At 46.4% G+C, this 18197-nt stretch overlaps 1 protein-coding gene across 10 annotated transcripts in view; it reads left to right on the forward strand.

The window, feature by feature from the left end:
* RARB (retinoic acid receptor beta) overlaps window positions 1-18197 on the forward strand; it is a 704914-nt gene that overhangs the window by 659342 nt on the left and 27375 nt on the right. For all 10 annotated transcript variants that reach the window (XM_087430628.1, XM_087430624.1, XM_087430626.1 and 7 more), the window contains one exon: window positions 17470-17630. In XM_087430628.1, coding sequence (XP_087286754.1) covers window positions 17470-17630 — 161 coding nt within the window. The remainder of the gene's footprint in view (window positions 1-17469; window positions 17631-18197) is intronic.

An 18197-nucleotide genomic window follows, 5' to 3' on the forward strand; every position in this document is an offset into this window, starting at 1 on the left:
GAGCTCTGTTGGTCGCTTTCTGTAGACTTTTCTGGCTATTTAGACTCTTACTGATCTTTCATTGGATGGGAGCCTTCCTTGTAAGAGGGTGGCCTTTGCCTCTGACCCCCGGTGCACTCTTCAACATCACCCGAGGAATGATGGGCAGGGCAGCAAATAACTTTTCTTTAGAGAATCCCCGGAATCTTTACATCTTTTCCCTTCATCTTGTGAATTAGACTTAGCTATTTGTGAGGTTCCCTTTTTGACTAGGCCACCTTCCAAGAGAGCAGCAGGTAATGCAATGACTTTGGAGAAACTATGAGCACGTATTAAGGAAGAATTAGAATTTTGGAAGGAGAATACCTCTCCCCTGCCAAAAATCATCAGAGGTGTTGCTTCATAAAATTTTGGAACAACGAACACTCTACGTTTGTAATACCTTATGCGTCAATGCTTCCTCACCCTTGACAACATCTGCCCTCAAAAGGCGTTTGGCACTCATTTGTTGAATGCACTTGTAAGGACTGTCATTGGATGTTACTATAATATGGCAGATTTGGAGGCCAAGTTTTATTATGGGACCTTGTGAGAGTTGAAACATCCCTTACGTCTCTAGAACGTCTCTCAAATATCACAACCTCAGGTCCCTGGTCTCTACATTTGCAAGATCTTGCTCGTGCTTTCCCCTCAGCCCAGAATGTTCTTCACCTAGTTGACTGCTACTCAGCTCAGATGTTCCTTCTCCTGGGAAGACTTTCTCTAACCACCCTCTGCCTTTGGGTGGAAGCCCATGTCACATGTCTCTGTTCCACTGTCCTCTCTCGGGGTGTCATAACCCATTATTCCATGTGTGGTTAGTTGAGGAGAGTCTGCGTCTACCTCTAGACCAGGGGTCTAGAAATACTGCAGCCGTTGTTAGGGTAGGGGAAGGGGGATTTCCCTGAAGAAAGTGTCTGTGGGGGCTTATTGCTGGGCAGAGAAAACAATTGACATCTATTATATTGCCTGATAACTGAAAGAAAACAAAAAACAAACATGGGAGAGAGTGGGTATTAAATGATTTCTTTTTTGTTAAGTATACTTTCTTCCCTAACTTGGATTTATTGATTCTTGACAATCAAGCACATTTTTTAGAGTACGGGTGGCAAACTACAGCCCGTGGGCCAAATCTGGCCTGAAGCTTGTTTTGGAAATAGAAAGTTCTATTGGAACACAGCCACGCTCTTCCTTTCCATGTAGTCCTGCCTCCTTCTGTCCAACAGTAGTTGGACGGAGACTGTTAGGCCCACAAAGCCAAAATATTTACCACCTGGCATTTTATGGCAAAAGTTTGCCACCCCTGGTCTAGACTGGGACTACACGAGGAACCACATCAGCCTCCTTCACCGTTAACATCTCCAGCAGCTGTCACAGTACCAGGCACAGTGTAGCGTAGGTTCCCTATAAATATTTGAGTAGAATTGTTGAATGAATGAATGAGAAAATTAACAAATAGCTACTCTAGCTTGTATCTCTAATTTATGAGAAGCTTTTTGCCCCAATACGGTCATGTGCCACATAACGACGTTTCAGTCAATGATGGACCGCATATACGATGGTGGTCCCATAAGATTAGTACCATGGAGCCCAGGTGTGTACTAAGCTATACCATCTAGGTTTGTGTAAGCACACTCTATGATGTTTGCACAACAATGACATGGCCTAACAACGCATTTCTCAGAATGTGTCCCCATCTCCCATCGTTAAGCAATGCATGGCTATATATGCAATCCTTTCTGCTCCCAGATACCCACAGTACTTGCTCCTTCACCTGTCTTTTCAAACGTCTCCTCCGCAAAGAGGCCTTTCCTTCCCACACTTTGTAACACAATATCCCCTGTATCTCTCTCCCCCTGCATGGTTTTCCTTCATAGCACTTACCATTACCTGACATTATATTGTATATGTGTTTGTTATTGCCTGCCTTCCCCAAGAAAAAGTCCAAGAAGCTGGGAACATTGTTTTATTCGCTGTTAGATCCTGAGCACCTAGAACAGTGCCTGGAACATAATGGGCACCTAGTAAATAGGAGCCCATTTTCTAAATTAATGATCACATTTAAAATTGATTGCATGCAGCCCAGGACTTCCTTGGACGTCCTCCCATAGTTTTTAGGTGGTGAGCTATCTTCCCACTAGATCTCAAACTCTGTCTGTACTGACTTGACACCCCCAAGGTACGGATTGCTAATAAATAGGTGGCGACTGGGAGGTTGGAATTCTCCACCGTGTTCTGTTCCAGGCACTGCTTTTCCTCTCTCCCCTGAGTCCTGAAGGCTGTCTCTGCCTTAGAAGGTATTCGCAGATGTCTTTTTGATTAAAAAGAAAGAAAAGCACGTTCTGGGTGTGGGTGTGGGTGTCAGAGGAAGGGAAAAGGAAGGGCAGAGGGAAGTGAACTGTACAGGTCTGGCAGGAACGTTGTGTGTTATTTCTTGGGCTTCTTGCTTTTTTTTGACCCCTCAGCTGAAGCATTCCCGGGAATAGCAACTCGGTTCTCTGTTCATGTCAAGCATCCAAGTATGTGGCTGGGAGCTATGCAGAGAATGGTGAAGAGGGCTTTCTTTCTTTTCCAGATGACTCTCTGGAGAAATAAATACCTGAGAATTAAAGTTCTGTAGGCCAGAAGAGGATTTTTGTGAACTAAATAGGATTTTAGCAATCCTTCACAGACGAGGGCAGTTTGGGATGATCTATTTATATTGAGAAACTGATAAGTTCACTCGGGGAAAGCTAAGTTGGCTACAATTCTGGCCAATGCTTCACATGCTGAGACTGACTTGGGGACTGTGGCTTATTTCTACTGTTTCATTTTTAACATTTTCTTTGAGTCACACGTGTGGCCTGAAAGTGACCCCTCAATGGCATTCAGGGCAGCCAAGGCCAAGTAGAAAAATTCCTTAATTATAGTTCTCGTTGCATTCTTGTTATTAATGCTAATCTTTTTTAAAAGCAAACCATTTTAAGAATTATCTTATGAGCAGTAGATAGTTTGGAGTTAGAACTGGGTTTGAATTCTGACCCTGTCGATGACTGGCTATGTGATGTGTAAAGTCCCTTAGCCTCGGTGTCCTCATGTGTAATTTGGGGATTAATGGTACCATTTCCACTTAGGGTTGCTGGGAGAAAGAAATGAGGTCATATATGTTGAGCACTTAGCACAGCCCAGAGCAGAAGCCCTCCCACCCCGAAGGGATGGGGTTGGCAATGACGGTGCTATTTCCTGTTAAAAGGGCTGAGGGAGATATAAGAGAAGTCCAGGTCACCCACCGCAGCCCTGATTTGAGAAGCTGGTCCGGGACAGTGGAAGATTTTGAGTTTGAATTTCCACAGTGGGTTGGAATTGCTCCCATCTTTGCATTTCAAAGCCACGGGCGAGGGGCAGTCCAGATTTTCTCACAGACAATTTCTGGTATCCCAGGTGGGCCAATAATGGTATGGCTGCATCCTGTGAAAATGCATAAGGCATTTTCTTACGATGGCAGTGTGCTGTTCGGGGGTCTTTAGGGTACGCTTGAAAGAAGTTTCCCTCCTGTGTGCTTTGCTTCCGCATGGTATTGCTTACCCCCCCTCCCCCACCAACTGTTTCCATGAAAGCAGGGACTTTCGTATTGGTTTCCTGCTGCACCCTCAGTGCTAGATCAGTGTCTGACACCCAGAGCTGATAGGTGCAGCTCAGTCACTGTCAGTAGAATGAATAAATAAATAGATCGAGTTTCAAATTGCTGAGTCGATTTCACAATAAGTTGATTCCTAGAAGTCAAGAGCTGGGAGAAACAAAACCCACAGGAACTCAGGGGTTTGCCATCACTTTCCATGGCCACAATTCCTATCGCAAGTGGACTTTCTCTGAGGCTCTGTCTCCAGCCAGTCACCTCTCCTGAGCCTGAGACCTAGATAGCCAACTTCCTACGGCACCCACTGGACAACTCCACTTGGTGGCACACGGGTTCCTGGAATTCCATACATCCTACTTCTCCTTCTTTGTTCCCTCACCATTGTCCGAGCTGGAAAGCAGCTTGTCATCCTTGACCCTTCCCACTGCCTGGCATCCCACATCCCTTATGCTGGCCCTGCTCTACGATCCCTCCCTAGTTCAGACATCCCTCTTCTCTCACTTGGAACTTCTAGCAACCACCTCAGTGATCTCTCTACCCAAGTCGTTTCTTGACCATGAAGAGAAGCGACCCTTCTAAAAGGTAACTCTGATAATATCACTGCCACTGCCACCCTAAATGAACCCCAAACCCAAGTCTCCTTGGCAGGGGTCACAGGATCACATGAGCTGTGGTCCAGCGTCAACTCTGAACTGTGAGCCCCAGCCCTAGTCCTTGCAGAGCTTCAAAGCTGCCCTGTTGCTTCCCTCCAGGCCTTCAGATTTGCTCAGTCTTCTGCCTGAAAAGCCCTCCCATCTTCTAGCCTTTGGTTCACTGAAGCTTTCTCTTGCTTTGGACCTCTGCGTAGACAGATCTTAAGTGAATGCGTCTTCCAAGATCTCACTGCTCCATGTTGACCTTCCAGTGAGCCTCTTCAAATGAAGATTCTCTGGGAAATTCATACAGCCTTTTGTGTTTGTAAACATGGGTGATTTCGCTGACCTCCCTTACAGGTTTGATTATAGAAAAACAAGTTTTCAAGTGCCTGGACTCAAGTTTATTTCCTAGGTTGATTTGTGAAGGGCTTTCTCTGGCCTCCTCTTAACCCTCCCCAACCCCCCGTCTGGCTTCCCTCCTCGTTGGTCTGCTATAAATGTTCCCTTGAAAGTCACCACTTTCTCCATTGCCAAAACCAATGAACTTTGCTCCCTCTTTATTCTTTCTGACTGTCGGCTACATTGGACACTTGGCCAGGCCACTGCGGCTTTTTTCAAATTCTTTTCTCCATCAGTTTCTATGATTTTTTATTATCTCAGTTTTTCTTCCCACTGTTCATCTGCTTCCATCACTGTATCCTCTTCCCTTTCCCACCAACCACTGGCGACTCCCAAGGGTCAGTGCCTGATCCTCTTTTTTTCTCTCCTCTCTCTCACCTTAGATTGTTCATCCCCTCTCATGACTTCTACAGTCATCTCTAAGGTTTTGCCTCCTAAATAATCTAACTTCAGGCCTGTCGTCTCACCAAATCCACAATGCCATGTCTCTAACAACCCCTGGAATTGCCACCTGGATTTCTTACTCACCTCCTTTCAAGCCAGTCTCATCACTTTCCTACCAAAAACTGCATTCCCTATCCCCCACCAGCTTTCCCAATTTTCTTCTCTATTGCAATACCATCAATATCCCAGTACCAGGGTTAAAATCTTATTGTATCTCCAAGTCATCGTCTTCATCCCCCATATTCAGCCCATTACCAAGTCCAGCAGATTTTTCATTGCAGTGCCTCCCTACACATCCCTCCCTTGCTCTCCTCATTATACCAATCTCATCTTTTCTCCCCACCAACCCCTAGTCTCCACTTTTTCCTCTAATCACATCAGCCACCCTACAAACATGATGTGGTCATTCCTGAAAGCATTTCCTCCTATCCCCAACATCCCGAATGTTCTTCCCACCCCTCTCTGCCTCGTTGATGAGACCCATCCTTTAAAGGCCATCCCATAACTAACTTCCTTCGTGTAGGTGTTGTTTCCAACCCTTAGGCCTTTTCACACATTGTTTTTTTATCCAGAATGTTTCCTACCCTTCCAAGCCCTATTCATTTAAGAAATATTTGTTGAGCATCCCTTATGGAAAAAGACACTGTACTGTGCAGTGGGGTTACCTGAAGGGATAAGACCCAGCATACTCCTTTAGAGCATCCAGCTCAAGATTCCTCTCCTCTGTGATGTTTTTCATGACTTCCGCAGACTGAACTATCAGCTCCCTCATCTGTGGGTCTAAGTATCATCTCACAACCTACTCCTTAGATTTTGTATTCCTATTGCTTAAATCAGTGAGTAAATATCTCCCTTTTGGCATCTAGCTCACTGCATGATAGTTATTTGTTTTGGTGACTGTATCTTTTACTAGAATGTGAATCTCTTGAAATGATACCCTCTCACTCTTGTTTCTTTAGCATCCAGGCACAGTGTAAGTACTCAATAATTATTTGAACAGATGGAGGAATAAATAAATAAATGAAAGGAGAGATGGGTGGGTGGATGAATGGACAGGTGGATGGACAGATAAATAGATGGAAGGATAGGCAGATGGACAAATGGATGGGTGTATAGACAGATCAATGGAGGAAAAAGTGGGATGGATGGATGGATAGATGAGTGAACAGCTGAATGGATGGACAGATGAATAGATGAAAGGATGGACAGATGGATGGATTAATGAATAACTGGACAGATCGACTGGATAAATAAACAGAGTAATGGATAGATGAATGGATGGACAGATGGATGGATGGAAAAAACCATTTGCAGTTAAAAGAGACTTCAGGGGCCAGCCTTGTGGTGTAGTGGTTAAGTCCAGTGCGCTCTACTTCGGCGGCCGAGGATGCACAAGTTTGGATCCCAGGCATGGATCTGCACCATTTATCAAGCCATGCTGTGGCGGCGACCCACATATAAAGTGGAGGAAGAGTGGCACAGATGTTAGCTCAGGGCTAATCTTGCTCAAGCAAAAAAAAAAAAAGAAGAAGAGGAAGATTGGCAACAGATGTTAGCTCAGAGTGACTCTTCCTCCCCCTCCCCCCAAAAAAGAGACTTTGGTGGTTATCTTCCCACCCAATGTAAGAATTCTTCTTAAAAGACCTTTTGAGGGCTAAGCTAGCCTTCAAAAACACTAGCAGTAAATTTAAATTTATCCATAATTATTAGGAAAGGAGGTTATGGTTAATTGACTAGTCGTATTGAATAGTGGGCTAGCATATTTCTTATGCATGGATTATCAATTCTCTAAAAATTAAAATTAATGGAATGCATTTAGAACAAAAGCTATACTGAACAATATACTTACTTGGTGATTCTGAAAACCCTTAGAAACCTTAGCGCTTCAAAGACCCAATGAGAATCACTTAGGGGTATACAGTCTAGCATAAACCATTTAAATGCCTGAAAGTGAGAGTTTTTCATTTAAACTGAATATATAACATAAATGCCCACATATTCACGTCAACCATTTCTCTGATGATTTGAGTTTCTAAAATTGATTTGACAATACGCAGGGGCTTCTCTACGTTAATATTCTAAATAGAGTATTTGGCAAACACTGGGCAAACTTGCAGACCATTTGTCTGTCTCTCTTGGACACCTCATTGACACATGGATGGCTCAGGCAGAGATTCATCAAGTGTGTCAAGCAATATCTGAAAAAGTTGGAGTCCAAGAAGGCAAACATGGTCACATCTGTTTACTAAGCCAAGTTCACTTGGAAAGTCCTGCCGTACGAGATGAACCCATTGAAAGTTTAAAAACTGTCCAGTTTATGCTCCATATTCCGTTTAATCTCCAATTATATGGCCCCAGGCTGGAGCACAGGTCTTGCCTTGGATAAAAATTCTTTCCTGGGGCTGGCCTGGTGGTGCAGCGGTTAAGTGCGCTGCTCCGCTTCAGCGGCCCGAGGGTTCACAAGTTCGGATCCCGGGTGCGCACCGACGCACCGCTTGTCAAGCCCTGCTGTGGCGGCGTCCCATACAAAGTGGAGGAAGATGGGTATAGATGTTATCCCAGGGCTGATCTTCCTCAGCAAAAAGAGGAGGATTGGCATCAGATGTTAGCTCAGGGCTGATCTTCTTCACCAAAAAAAAAAAAAAAATTCTTTACTCCCTTTCTTATTTTCTCTTTCCTTCCTTCCTTCTGTACTTTGTTTCTTTCCACTTTTCTTCTTCCACTGCTGCCTTAGCATTTCACATTTCAAAGCATTCCGTATGTATTAAACCTTTACAGTCTATATTATATATCATGTGCATTTCATTTATTGAGGAAGAAACCATGCTTTATTTGACTCAGTATCTTCAGTAGCTACAGGACTCGATAAATGTTTGGTGAATAAGAAATTGGTGTAGGATTCCCATTATCTTAGTACATATTACATTGTGTTGCAATTATATATTTAAATATATATAAGAATCCTGTGTGTGATGGAAAAAAATTAATGTCCCCATTTTTCAGATGAGGAAACTGAGGCTGGGGGGCATTAAGAGACTGTCCTGAGTTTGCACAGTTAGTATATGATGGACTAAAATACAGGCCTCTGGAATTTTACCCCAGTGTCCTTCCTGCTTGTCCACTGTACCTTTCATGTTATTTAAGACCCGTAAGGAATAATTCCATAACTTCTGTTTGTTATAATAGATGTGGGCAGGATCTTGAACCTGGAGTTGAAGTAATGACAAATTGTTTTCATTCTTGCCTCAACTACTGAATAAAGGCAACGGTGGATTCAGATACACCATGGGGTAAAAGAGCATTTGGCATGTGCTACTGTTGTGTAAGCCCTCTCTTTACACAGACTGTAAGTATCAGCTAGCTATTGCTGTGTAACATACCACCCCAAAGCTCAGTGGCTTGAGACAATAGGCATTTATTATCGCTTGCAAAACCATGGATCAACTGGGTGGTACCTCTGGGTTCACTGGGCTCTCGCATGAGTCTGTGGTCAGCTGCAGATTGGGTAGGCAACTCTGCTGATCTTGCCTGAGTGCTCTCCCAGGTTCAGGGGCAGATCAGCTCTAGGTTACTTTCGGATGGTCTTGGCTGAGCTAACTGGCCTCTCCTCCACATGGTCTCTCATTCTCCAGCAGGCTGATCCAGGCTTGTTCATACACAGTGCTAAGATTCCAAGAGGTACAAGCAGAAGTGCACAAGACCTCTAGATGTCTAGGCTTGGAAATGGCACACATTACTACCTCTGCATTCTATCTGTTAAAGTGAGTCACAGGCCAGCCCAGATGAAGGGCTGTGGAATAGTCTCCACCTGTTGATGGGATGAGCAAAGTCACAATGCAAAGAGCGTGCATAGAGGAAGACAAGGAGGATTAGGGCCAACTTTGCAGTCAAGCCAGTATTTCCTGGCACTCCCCTCCTGCTGCTCCAGTTCTATAGGGTTTGTCAAGGGGTTGGACTCCCCAAGGGGAATCACTGAGGCTGCTTCTCAGAACTTTTCCCAAGCTAAGTAAAGTACCTTATTTCTATTTTAAAACAACGTTTTAAGAGGGAAAATATAAGAATGTCAAGGAGACCTGCAAATCATTTTCTAAAAATTAATTGGGTTTAGAGGACAGTAGGAGTGAAAAATTTGGCCATTAGAATTCATCATGACAGAGATTGTTGTTTAATATTTGAAAGCCTGTAACTTGCCATGAAGAATATATATGACACGGAGCAGGACACGGGTTTATCTGGAACAGTCTGCTGTGGGGAAACTTCTTTTTGTCATTCCCTCCACCCTCCCAAAGAGAAACTGCTTTGAAAGGCGGTCCATGTGTACTCCAGGAAAGAAAGGTAAAGGGATGTGCCTGCATCTTTGCTCAATCATTTTATCTTAGATAGATGGATCCTTATTTTGAGACTATTGATTCCTGAATCTGAGACTGCTGCCTTTTTACAAAGAAGTTAAAAAGACCCACTAAATGGTCTTTCAGATACACGAGGGCAGGTTGAGCTTCAGGGCGAACATCAGCTTGATATAACGAAGAATTTCCTGCCCTTGAAAATGGTTTATGGAAGCGGATACTGAACTCTCCTTTTTTTTTTTTTTAAGATTTTATTTATTTTATTTTTTCCCCCCAAAGCCCCAGTGGATAGTTGTGTGTCGTAGCTGCACATCCTTCTAGTTGCTGTATGTGGGACTCGGCCTCAGGATGAACGGAGAAGTGGTGCCTCGATGCGCACCCGGGATCCGAACCCGGGCCGCCAGCATCGCAGCGCGCGCACTTAACCACCAAGCCACAGGGCCGGCCCTGAACTCTCCTTTTCTAAACTGGGGGTTTTAAAAACAAAGTGAATTGATCATGGGGCAGGTGTGTGAGTTTACTCCTGATTAAAAAGCAGAGGGCCAGCCTCTGCGTCTTAAATTTTCATTTTTTAGCATTCAGTTTTCTGCCATCGGTGAAGACCTTCATGTCAGCCCCCATCGTGTTGGATGGCTCTGCCACAAACACAAAGCCATGACACGTGGCCCCCTGTGGACAGGTGTTGGAAAGCCATCACTGATGCCCATTGCTACTGCCCATTGCTGCCGGAGGGGACGTGCAAAGAAGTCATGCTGATGATGGAGGAGAGCGGCTCAGCGGGTGCAGTTTCTCAACTGTTCATTGTCGGGCTTCTGCTTTTATACGTCAGGCAGGAATGTTTTATTTTCCCTCATCTCTGGAGTTGAACTTAGGATATTTCCTATAGTTCACACAAGACTCTTGTCCAAAGAAAAGGATTTGTCACTTGTAACAGAGCCTCTAAACTCCAAATCTCTTGCCTTGCAAGGATTCCCACCGCACTGGGCTTGTCCCAAAACAAATACAGCCACAGCAGGGCTGCCCATGCCAGCCCAGAGGGAGAAGGAAAATAGTCTTTGGAATTATAAGACAAGGGGAACACTGTCCACTCGAGAAGAGGTAAAATCTCCATTTCTAAAAGCAACCAGTGAGAGGAAAATGTGTTTAAAATTGTTTTGAAAGTTATCTTAGTATAATATATCGCTTTAACTAGAAAGAAATATTTGGCGTTTGTGCATTTTGATATTTCAAGGATTTTCTATAAGTGCTTTGAATAACTTTAAGAAGCTGAGCTAGGCTGGTAGATCCTTGTTAAACTCCTAGAATGCTGTGTCCAGACTATTCCCCCAAGACTTGCATATTTAATAGTCTGTAAAAATTCCAAGTATGCTGCCTGCTCGGTCATGGCACTCTGAACGCTGGGCCGTCCCTTACACTTTGCACTTGTGTGGGGCATCACCTCGCCTTTTGAAGTGTTTGCACATAGGCTGCCACATTGCAGGTTTGGAGTGGTCCTCTGAGGATGCTATTTTGGCCTCCATTTCACAAACCCTGAAATCAAGGTCCAATCACAGGCCTGTATTCATTTAACAGACACTCATGGGTGCCCTGCCCTCAGCCTGGTCCCCAAGGCATGTGTCTCGTTAGTGGCAGAGAAAACTTAGATGCAGCCTCGTTTACTAACCTTGTTCCTCTGTGTATGTGTTCAATTTCCACTAGCGTTTACATGGCAAGCACTATATTAGGAGAAAGGCAGTCTCTACCTTCAAGGAGATTCTGATCTTGAGGGAGCGTTCACTCACCCTGACTCTGCCCAGCTTTATAGTGGGACCTGCTGTACTAAATGCTTGAGCGCCAACCCCCAAATCCTGAAATTATGGGAAAACTAGGTCACTATTAGTCGTAGAGCCACCTGCCTCCAAATCCGTAGGTAGTTCGCTTATGTAATTAGTTCAGAAAATGAATTTTAAACTATATTTTTGTGTTTTTACAGTGTGTTGGTATGTTATAGACCCTCCCCCACTCACAGCAACCAGATAGGTCTAATCACCAACTGTGGCCCACTATTCTTGCAGTTAGCAAGGAGGGGAAGAATCAAAATGAGCAAATTCCAGAGTTTAGTATTCAAGCAAGAATAAATAGACCAGTATGCTTCCTTTGCTAAACTGAATATAGAGAACTTCATGGACAAAAACATTGTCAATTATATTTTCCTTTCTTTCTTTTTTTTTTTTTTTTTGATGTGAGGAATTTTTAGCGAAGCATTGTTTTCATCACTTCCTGAATTCAAGGGAAAGCCACATCTTTTGCATGTTTCCTGCATTACATTTTTATTGTGTGCATGGAAATCAATATACCAGATACATGCACAAGTGCACACATTAAAATGAACATGACTTCATTTATTTCCATGATTAGACATTCAAATCAAAGTGCTGGGGTGTCTGTTTTCATATTCATAGGTCGAGATCCGTACATCAGAGGTATTTGTATAACTGACACTTTTATTACATTCATTTCATTTGCAATATGATAGTGGATCATAAATATGCTACTTTTATGCCACCAAATCTGATTTGTGGCACTTAGCCCTCACAAGGAGAATACTTGATGTTTTATGGTGCACCCTTCGTCCAAGAAGCGCTTTGCAGACATCGGGCTGGGTCCTACCAGGTGTGTAAATCACACTCGTGATCCCATGGGTGCTCCATTTGCTTTATCCACCTCCTGGCACCTGCTGGAGGGATGGACAGCAGTTGGTGAGTTGCCTGCAGGCCCTGAGGTGTGATGAGACCTTTAAGTTTTGGCAGAAAAGAGGCTCAAGTGAGCTCTGTGTTGCCACACAGAGGTCCTGACAGCAGACAGACTCCACATTTACATGTTCATCTGGTCCTTCACAAAACAGGTTTTGAGCCCCTACTGTGGGCGGACACAGAGATAAGTAAAATATGGCCCTTGCCTTCCAGATATTCACAGAGTAGGAGGGAGTGCCATGTGGCAGAGTAATTGTCCCCAACCCCGTGATGGGGCTCTGATGCAGAGGGCAGGATGTGCCCCACTCCCTGCCTGCCATGCCTTCCCAGGGCTGCACTGTGCCCGAAAGCACTTTGTCAGGCCCCCAGCTCTGTCATAGGTATGTTGGTGCATGTGCCAGCCGGTGAAAGAAGAGATCAGGCATCAAACATCACAGACAGCCAGAGAAGAGAATCATGGGCTCCCCACCCACCGTCCCATCTCTCCCATTCCTCCCATCCCTCCCCTCAACTCACCTGCCCCTTTCCCCAGCATCAGCTCCCTGATCCTGGACCAGCCCCCTGCCCCCTATACACACACACACACACACCAGTAATACACACCCAGAGCTCCTGTAGCATCCTTCATAGCACCTGACAGATCATGGAATCATGGACGTGTGTGACAGAAATGGCGGAGCACAGTGGTTAAGAGTGAGGGCCCTGGAGCCAGGTTTTCTGAGTTCCGATCCCCCATATATCACTTACAGGGTACATGGCATTGAGCAGGTTACTTCCTTTTCTGTGCCTCAATTTTCTTATCTGCAAAATGGGCATAATAATGATACTTCTCCATCAGGTTGTTGTGAGTATTGAATGACTAATATGAATAGAGGATTTCAGCGAGTGCCCCATAGCTGCCGTGGTGGTTGTCATTAACATTTTCAGTATTATAATAAATAACACTCCAGTATGAGTCACAATACATATAATAATAGTGATGCCAATATTATTATTATTCCCGTCACTGTTAGTATATGATTAATGTCTGTCTCCCACCATAAGTGAGCTCCATGGCAGCAGGAACCATCTGTGTGGCTCACCATTTCATCCCCACAGCAGATGGCACATAGTAGATGTACAAAATAGATTTGTTGAATGAATGAATGGACAAAACAATGAAGGAACAAATGAGTCCACCTGCCCATTTGGTGCTGCTACCAGACAGCTTCTTCAAAAGCATCATTGCCACTTACAGCGACCGACCCTGCAATCATGCCCAGAAGTCCTCGGTGTTCAGGGCCACCCATTTCCATGCGGAAGGGCCTTAAATTCCTCTTCTCATATGACTAGGCTCCAGCAGACTCGCTGTTTCCCGCCTCGCACGTCCTCCCCCGTCTCTGGGAGGGTGCTGCTGCGACCGAGGAGAGAGGCTCTGAGGGGAGCTGACTCCTCTGGGATGGTAAGTGGTGGAGCCAGTGCGTGTACCAGATCCCCTGGCCCCCCTGCGGCATCTGTGTCACCCCTGCCCCGCTTTAGTGCCCTACAAGGGGGCGAGCTCCTGCCCGCCCCCCCCCCCCCAGCAGCTGCTGACCGTGAGTCTGAGGAGGCTGGACAGAACCGCTGTCCCCAGGCCCACGTGGTGTCCCACACGCCACGTCACCTCCTTGATTCTGGCGGTTCTTGGCAGCCATCCCCACGCCTGGCCCAGACACCGTGCCTGCGTTCCACAGCAATTTAAAACCATTGAGCAGAGCCGCTGCTGAAGCCACGTGTAGAAACTTTGTCCATCAGCTCATGAACCTTTACATAATTGGGGCCTTATCGCCAGAGGATGACTGCATTTTGCAGTTGCAGAGGGGTTTCCGATAGTCCCAGGAGTCCTTGAGTCGTGGAGCCGGGGGTCGGGGGACACTTGCTTTGGGAGGGCAGGAGCAGTTTGGAAGGCAGCATGAGGTTGCACACGGGTCCCTTGGCAACTGGTCAGCTGCTGAGAGTGCCCCGAGTGTGGGCCCCACAGCACAGAAAGTGGAGCTCTGGCTTTGTCACTGTCATTTTGCAAACAGTGGGTGCTGTCACCACACAATCCACCAAGCGCCCCCCACCTGGTGCCCTGCTGCAGCTCACAGGGACCCCCTTCCCCCCGACCTCACCTCTCACTTTCTGCCTTGGTGTAGTTGCTCAGTGGTGGCAGCTCGCACGGCGTCCCTCCCGCCCACCCTCCCAGGTAACCCTCTAGAACTATGTTCACTCGTGGGAGTGTTCCAGGTAATTTCCAGGGGGCCGTGGGAGGGTGGGGGACAGTGAAGCAGAGTGCTTAGGAGTGCAGACACGGGTCCCACAGACCTGCCTGGGGAGGGGACTAGGGGCAGTTTCCTGTGTGTGTTTCCTCTCTCTGCTTCTCTGTATATTCCACTGAAATCCTGACTTGGCTACTTTCAGACGGTGATTTGGGGCTTCAAGTTCCTAGAGTGTAGGAGTGGGATTATAATGCCCACCTAACCAGTTCACTGTGGAATTCAGTGAGCTACAATTCTTAATAGCTTAAGGCAGGGGCTGGCCCTTGCTAAGCAATCAGTAAGTGGTATTGCTGTTGCTGCTGTGTTAGTTGTCGTAGGCGGCCTCTTGGCCTCTGACTCTAATCAGAGCAGTGTCTAGTGTTCACTGACTTGTGGCCTCCCTCAGGGCTCCGGGTTTTTGTTGTTGTTCTTGTTGTTTTAAGATACAACTCACGTAGCATAACTTCATCATTTAAAAGTGTACAGTTCAGTGGTTTGTAATATATTCACAAGGTTGTACAACCTTTACCACTGTCTAATTCCAGAGCGTTTTCATCTCCCCAAAAAGAAACCTTGTCCCCATTAGCAGTCACTTCCTGTCCACCCCCACCCCAGCCCTTGGCGCCACTGATCTGCTTTCTGTCTGTGAATTTGCTTATTCTGAACATCTCATATAAATAGAATCATACACTCTGTGGCCTTTGTGACTGGCTTCTGTCACTGAGCATAATGTCTTCAGGGTCCATCCATGTTGTAACCTGTATCAGTACTTCATTCCGTTTTATGGCCGATAGTATTCCATTGTCTGGCTACACCACATTTTGTTTATCCGTTCGTGAGTTGATGGACATTTGGGTTGTTTGGGCTATTATGACTAATACCACTACAAGTGGTATACAAGTGGTATACAAGCTTTTCATGGATATATATTTTCTAGTCTCTTGGGTATATACCTAGGAGTGGAGTTGCTGGATGGTATGGTACCTCTATGTTTAAGTTTCTGAGGAATTGCCAAAGTGTTGTCCTCAGGGCTCTGTTTTGGAAGGACCCTCGTTGCTTAGATATGACCTCCGTGTTGACTAAAGAAGAAGGTCATTGGCAGGGGCTGGGAAAGGAGGGGTCTGGCGACCTGCACTGGGAGCCCGCGGTGCTCACACACAAGCCTTCTGGCCACAGCCACCCTGCAAACCTAGGCTCCATCCTTGTGGAGAGCCCCCTGGGCGTCTCTGCGCCATGCGCTACCCCTTCCTCCCTCAGTGTCTCTCCTTTGCTGGCCGTGTCCTTGGCATTCTCCCTGCTTTAAACCACATGAGCCTCGCCCTGCGTCCTGCATCTGCTGGGAATGTTCTGGGCACGTGGGCACATGGAAAAGAGTACCTTTGAGGCTGAGTTACCGCACACTGCCTTTACCCATTCATTCTAGACCTGGAAATGTGCTGAGCCAGAGAACGGTGTCGTTTCAGAGCCCCACGGGAAGAAAATTGTCTGAAGAGGTTTTGTTTTCTTCTCAAACATGTCCCCTTCCTTAGGAAGAAGCGAGTCCAAGCAACGAAAGAACTTGTCAGCTGTGTAAACTTGGGCACATTCTTTAGCCTCTTTGACGCTCAGTTTCTTCATCTGTAAAATGGGTTTAAAATTGCTTACCTGATAAGGGGATTAAGTGAGATATTGTGGACACAGTTCCCAGTACAATGCTCAAGATACTCAAGAAATGTGAATTTTCTCCCTGGTTCCCTCACTCCACGTCAGGTGTGAGAGGCTTATACAGACACAGAGATTTCTGAGAACTGTTTATTCCCTCCCTCCCATGCTCATCTGTTTCCTTCCATCTTTTCTCCTCTCCCCATGCCTTCATTTTACTCTGCCCCCAGCTCCTGCCTCAAACAGGGCCTTGGGATCCTCACGGTGTAGACCCAGGGAACTGCCAGTTCTCACATCACCCCAAGTGCCAAATCCTCTTAGGGTGGATCGGATTATGCCCTGGGTCATTTGGCAGCAGGGATTCCCAGGTCACGGTGGTGGCACACACAGCCAGGCGGTGTCCAGCCTGGCAACCCCTGGGTCCCCAGGGAACATGGAGTCCCGGAGGGGCCGCAGGGTCTGGTTTTACCTGTCGGCCTCCCTGGGTTTCGGTTTCCTTCCCGAGGAGATCCTAGCCAGAGGCCGGGGCTTCGGGTTACACTCGGATTTGAAGTCATCTGAGAAGGCTGTGCTGTGAGAGGAAGCTGGGACTTTGACAGTCCGGGGTCCTGGCCCTGACTGTCCAGGGCCAAGCTGGGCTGGGGGTGTGCCGAGGCTCCAGTGGGCCAGACAAGATGTGGGGTCAAATGGCTGCAGAAGAATAAGTGAATGAACGAATGAATGAATGAATGCGTGGTTTTCCAGCCTGAGTGTTTATAATGCATAATTATTTTTAAATAACTTTATAAATAACAAAAGACTACATGATTAATACAGAAAGTTTAGGAAGCAGAAAAACATGAAGGATCAAAAACCATAATCCCATCACCTTTAAGGTGAACTTCTTCAAAAATGACAGTTAATTCAGAAAACTGAAAAGCAAAAAACCAGGGCTTAGCAAGGAGTCACTAATTCTGACCCCACAAGGGCCTTGTCCAGGGACGTGACTCCCAGGCAAAAGTGGTGTCTTTCTAACGCCTCTCAGGCCATCCCCTCTGGAACTGGTGGGGGACGTGCTTGGAAGAATCCTCTCTTCAAGGACCCAGTCCACATAGAAAGTTCTCCAAACAAACCGAGGCTCTCAGCCTGTTGGGTGGGCCTAAGCTTTCCTTGAGAATGGGTTGGCATGTGCACACACAGAAAGACAAGGCTCGCTCTCTTCCTGGCCCTCCTGGCTGCCAAACCTCTCTTCTTGAGAGATGTGTTTATAGCACCTTTTCCCTCGTTCCTGTTCCCAGCGTCAGATGAGTCCAAGCAGCACCGGGGGAGGGAACCTCCCAGCTCAGGCAGCGCAGGCCTAGCCATTAGTGACCCCGGATCTGACTTCTCTCTCATTTCCAGCTGTCAGGAATGACAGGAACAAGAAAAAGAAGGAGCCTTCGAAGCAGGAATGCACAGAAAGCTATGAAATGACAGCTGAGCTGGATGATCTCACGGAGAAGATCCGAAAAGCTCACCAGGAAACCTTCCCCTCACTCTGCCAGCTGGGTAAATACACCACGGTAAGAGAAGCTTCTCCCCATCGCCGTCCCCCAGACTGGAAGGATGGGTACAGGCCCTTAGTGTGAACACACATGTACACACACACACACACACATACTCTCTCTCTCTCTCTCTCGCCCAGGACGTGCATGTCAGTGGAGGTAGTGTAGTCTTTAGACAGACTTGTGGTAGTCTTTAGACAGTCGCTGAGGAGGATGGTGTTTCCTGCGATTCAGTCATGCATACATTCTCTCGAGAAACATGAATTGAGACTTATTATTTGCCAGGCCTTGTGCAAGGTACTGGTGACATGAATGAATGAGATAAGGCTGCTGCTCTCAGGGGCTTATCATCAGGTGAAGGAGGCAGGTAAAACAGGGAGGTGTTACATGGGTCATGACAGTCACCTATACAGCCCAGTGGGGACCCAAGGGGACAGGGGTCATTCTTTTAAAACACCCGTCCAGCTATAAGATCCAACCACGATTATTGGGGCCCTCTCCTGACTTCAGAGAGGATGTGTGTAAAACCCCTAAGCCAGGGCCCGGAGAAGCACAGGGTAGGCGTGACCCTTCCCCGGGTAGGTG

This window comes from Ceratotherium simum, chromosome 5, assembly GCF_057802395.1.
Source record: "Ceratotherium simum simum isolate JZ-2026a chromosome 5, ASM5780239v1, whole genome shotgun sequence".
In the NCBI taxonomy this organism is placed as follows: Eukaryota; Metazoa; Chordata; class Mammalia; order Perissodactyla; family Rhinocerotidae; genus Ceratotherium; species Ceratotherium simum.